Genomic DNA, 5,229 nt, shown 5'->3' with positions numbered 1-5,229 from the left:
AATTTACTGTCATTCACACATTGATAAGAAAAAGCAGTTCCTGTGTACTGTATGTTAATGTTAACCCTCCTGTTCTGCACAAGAAGAGTTGTTTTATCTACAAGCAAAAGGCATCTGTTTTTGTTGTCCATAGAAACTTGATACATACGGTGTGGAAATGATCTTTCAAATTTTGCCACCCTGTTTGACTGCTCTCTGCTACAACCTGGTTTTCAAAGCAGGAACAGCAAGCCCACAGAGAGAGTTGATAGTAGACATGACAGCTATAATTACATTTTTAAGGGAATTACATTATTATTAATGAGAAGGTTCAACTACATGACAAAACTTGTTTTTCCTGTGAGTCTAAAGGAATTTACTGTCATTCACACATTGATAAGAAAAAGCAGTTCCTGTGTACTGTATGTTCATGTTAACCCTCCTGTTCTGCACAAGAAGAGTTGTTTTATCTACAAGCAAAAGGCATCTGTTTTTGTTGTCCATAGAAACTTGATACATACGGTGTGGAAATGATCTTTAAACTTTGACACCCTGTTTGACTGCTCTCTGCTACAACCTGGTTTTCAAAGCAGGAACAGCAAGCCCAACCAGAGAGAGTTGATAGTAGACATGACAGCTATAATTACATTTTTAAGGGAATTACATTATTATTATTATTATTATTATTTTTTAGCATACAGCAAGTGTTCCTAATTTTAAGGATTCCTTATTTTCACTTTATGGTATCAGTGCAGTGGTACAAAAGCTGTCACTGGGCGGCCGGTACCTTTTCAAAAAATACACCTTTGTATTTTTGCATTTACCCCTTAAAATAAATATAAGTACCTCAAAGCTGCATATTAATACCTAAAATGTACATTTCAGTACCTAAATGGTATACATTTGTACCTTTTGAAAAGGTTCTGCTGTAGCGACCGCTTTTGTACCTTTTTTTTTCTGTTAGTATAAGCATTTACGTTTTAAGCTTTATGAAGAAACAGAAGGTACACTGTGTGTAGGTCTTTTCCCTGACTTCTGTATAGTTCACTTAAATTAACTAATTAATCATTCTACTACATGCTTAATCTGACTCCAATTTCAAATTATTCTAATGTTTAGAGTGAGATATTTATCTATCTAATTCTGTTTCTAATTTGGATATTTGAATATTGCAGTATTCCCTTACTCTTCATCTGTTTGTTCATTCATCTGAATGTCGCACAGAGTCTCATGCCGGCTGGTTGGAATCTCACGGACACAGACTCGCCAGTCTGATTTTAGTCAGAGGTTGCAGAGTTAAATAATACTCTTAAGTCAGCCATCACATTCTTGCTCATAACAAAAAGTGTAGTTTTATAGTCACATTCATACAACTTGCTAAGTCAGTGCTAGACAGAAATCAGAAGCTGTCAGATGATGTGGCACATTCCTCATTCATTCATGGCCTTCACTTTGAACTGCACACAGATTTGCGGCATCACCAGCCTCCACTTAATCTACTAGTCATAATGATTTCAGAAGAATAGTATAAATCAAATATAACGTTTCAGGTAAAAATGTGAGTGATGCATACCTGACAGCAGAGAGACTCACAGCAGTGTGTGAGTGTTCTGAGTGCCGAGTGCTGAGTGTTTTCTGGTAACAGAATGAATTGGGGAATTGATTAACAAGACACAGATGTGGTAGTTAAGCATTCTTAGTGAACTTTTGACATTCTGAGTGGTCTTTTGGTGACCAGAGCCTGGTGAAAAAGGAAAGAGAGAGGTATGGTGAGCCATTTTAACATTTAATCTAAAAAAATAAAAATAAAATTATATTTCTTACTACTCGATTTTTTTAAGCTACAAGTATCTATTGCACTAGGTGCTAGTACTTATTTGTTGGCTACTAGTGCTTATTCTTTAAGTACTAGTACATTTATAAAAAGATACTAGTTATTCATTAGATAATAGTACCTATTAAATATATAACTTATAGTAACTATTCTGTTGTTAGTAGTAACACGTTTAATTTTTTTTGCCTTCTATGTGGATCTGTCATCCAGATATCAACTATTCCGTTTTGACTGTATTTATTCCAGTTGTGACTAGTAACTTTTTAAAATATATACTAGTACTTATTTATTATATACTAGTACACATTCATTAGATACTAGTACCTATTAAATAGATAAATATATTTATATGTTGAGTGTTGCTTTATTATGTAATATTTATAATTCAGATGCAAGCAATATAAGCACTACCACTACTACTGTCATGCCAGAGACAACCACAACTGAAACCACAACCACAGAAACTACAATGGACTTTATGACCAATGTACTGTGTTACAATCAGGAGGATTATTGTTTTGCATGAGCAAATCAGGCCCATGTGTTTGTGAAATAATTTATAATAATAAAATAAGCTATATAGGTAATGATATTATAAAGCTATATTAGAGTGATTCAACCATCGGCACAAAGCCACAGGTAATCACAAATGTGCTAATATATGGCCATATTATTTAATAACTGTTAATAGGTACTTAAGCAGTGAAATAATCAATGGACAAACTTTAGGTACAATAAATTTTAGCTTTATTTTTTACTTCTTTCTCCAGCCTTTGCTTTCCTTTAAAAATGCAAGAATAAAATAAGTGTAATAGGAATAATTCAGTGAAAGATCCCTGTCTCTTGATATGAAACCTTGAAACTTGATCATATTTTAGCAGTCCTACACGTCACTATTCACACCAGACCCCACTTTCAATTTCATCATTTTTTTATTGTATTGAGACAAAATGTTATTAGAATAACCAAGCATAATGTGTTTATTTATGACATTTATGAAATGCACAAATCCCAAACAGTTTTGTGTTCAGTACATTTCATGATGCATGCAGATTCAGAAAGTATGTTTTGTTTTGACAGAAAATGTGTTTTTAGATAACAGGACAAAAATATCTTCACCTCAAAGTTAGGGTTTAAGGCTGCACAACTGACTGATTAAAGGTTAAAATCACTATTGCTAAAATATAATCTACTCAGATTGAATGTGCCACACATTTGTTTTTCAGTCTGTGTGGGGCTCGTAAAACCAGCTGCAATACACAGGGATAATTTACTGTACAGTTAGTTGGCCATTATGAAAACAAAGCCCAATAACACCCAAATGTTCAGAAGCTAATTTTTGCATCAGAATCAGAAGAGTTTTATTATTTATAGAGTATTATTTATTAGGATTTTGACTTGACGACAGGAGCTTCCAGTGTAGAAGAAAGTATAGACATTGTGCAGACATACATAGTAAGAACACAGTAGGGATGGAATATAACACTAATGTAAGAAAAAATCAGAAATTAAATAATGTACTATAGCGACTTTACATCTCACATCTGTGACTTTATGTAGTAACTGATCATTTATACACTATATATTAATATGTGTTACAATTTAGATGAGAAGATGAATTGTAAGGTACAGTGTTCTCATTGTGTTCATGTTGTGTTACAAACACTTTTGTTGCTCATTAGGAGGAATATAGTTAAGGTTTGGGACAGTTTTAGTGGTATGATTATATTTAAGGATGTGTTAAACTGTAAGATATGAGTCAACAGTGTACTTACAGAACTCATAAATTATTTACAGCTGTACATAAATGCATGTGTTTTTAAACATAAGCAGTGCATCATGTATCTGCACAATAAGTGCATTGTATCACATTACAAATTTACATTTTAGAAGACTGTAGTTGATGACAATTAATATAAAGCGGGTCCCAGTATTTTAACAGAACTTTTCCAAACTCCATGACAGTTGCTTTCAGCAGCATCAGCAGTGATCCCTGCTACAACTATGAGTCTCTGGATCGTCCCTGGAGAGCCAACAATGAAAGTGGAAATTACGTTTGTGATGAATCTTTCTCCTGGAATGGCTGGTACCGGCTTTTCTACTATGGAATGAACATCCAGATGTCAGAGACCTGTGTTAGTACATACAGCTGTAACACATACTATACTCTGTGGCTCAATGGTCCTCACCCTCAGATAGAGGATGGAGTGGTGACCAGAGAGGTCTGTGGTAATTATTATTATTCGGATGACTGCTGTTATTACAAGACAAACCCCATCAGAGTGAAAGCATGTCCAGGAAAATACTATGTCTATGAACTTGTGAAACCACAAACCTGGTGTTCAGGATACTGCACAGGTAATGTGCTTTTTCTTCTATTTTTTAATGAAGTCTTTCAAAAGTTTTAAAGTCACTTCAATCATGTCTTGAATGTCTTGCCTTCAAAAGTGATACAAAGATGATCATAATCAATGTCCATCACATATGTGGATTGATATCTAAAAGATATTTATTTTTATTCTTTTCACTAACATTTAGATATAAAATGGAATAAAACGTCAACAATGAAAACAGCTAGCTAGTTTAACTAATTACCTTAAACATCCGTAGATATCGCCATTATTTAATACGGCTGTTAACACGTTCTCTGACAAGCAGAAGCGATGAGACCTGTTTTCCGGGTTTGGTCAGGTGACATTCGACATATACCCTATTGCATGGACAGAGCAAGAACAAGTACAGTAGGTAAGGTAAAGTGTCTAAAGTGCATGCACTCAGTTCAGTTGAATGGTAAAACTTGCCCTCTTTAACAGTGCAGTTAAACTAAATGTACAAAGTATGAAGCTGAAATAACCTCAACATTAACAACAACATTGAAATAAAAGCGCATACATTTTTATGTGCGTCTGACTGACAGATAAACTACGATTTATCTGTCAGTCAGTTGCAAGTAAAAGTGTACTTTGTTACTATAGTAACGGTGGACTCCAGGCACATTTTCGGTAGAAAGAAAATAGCGCTTTTTATTTAACATGTTAACCTTTACCTAGGCTCGGGAATCAAAAATCGCTTCCAATTCTGGAATCGCATACTTAAGAATCGGATACTTGTTATAAAATTAAAATTTTGATTCCTTTGTGTGCATTTTAATATGACTTCAAACCGTTCAAGTCAAGAAGACTCGCATGCTGTTTTTTCTGCTGCACACACATCCAAGACTTGCGCACAGAAAGCCGCCTCTCATACTGCGTGATACTGAACTGAGTCCTCTTCTATTGCCCTGTCCAAATACCCACACTTGCGGTCTTGGCCACTTGAGAGTGCGTGCATGCGACAGGAAGTAAGTGAGCAAGACTGTACCATGTCTTAAAAATGCCAAAGCGCAGTGCCCTTAATGCATACTAAATCCACACACT

The 5,229-nt window shown here is 34.8% G+C and overlaps 1 protein-coding gene across 1 annotated transcript in view; it reads left to right on the top strand.

The window, feature by feature from the left end:
* The window catches only part of LOC107718680 (uncharacterized), a 59,284-nt gene that overhangs the window by 24,615 nt on the left and 29,440 nt on the right, over positions 1-5,229 (top strand). Inside the window, 2 exon segments of the mRNA XM_016525870.1 lie at positions 3,779-4,171; positions 5,031-5,062. Of these exon segments, the coding sequence (XP_016381356.1) occupies positions 3,779-4,171; positions 5,031-5,062 (425 nt within the window).

The sequence above is a fragment of the Sinocyclocheilus rhinocerous genome, unplaced genomic scaffold (assembly GCF_001515625.1).
Source record: "Sinocyclocheilus rhinocerous isolate Xijiao unplaced genomic scaffold, SAMN03320098_v1.1 scaffold2921, whole genome shotgun sequence".
Classification (NCBI taxonomy): domain Eukaryota; kingdom Metazoa; phylum Chordata; class Actinopteri; order Cypriniformes; family Cyprinidae; genus Sinocyclocheilus; species Sinocyclocheilus rhinocerous.
The sequence above is the reverse complement of the archived record's forward strand: the minus strand, read 5'-3'. Positions and strand labels throughout refer to the sequence as shown.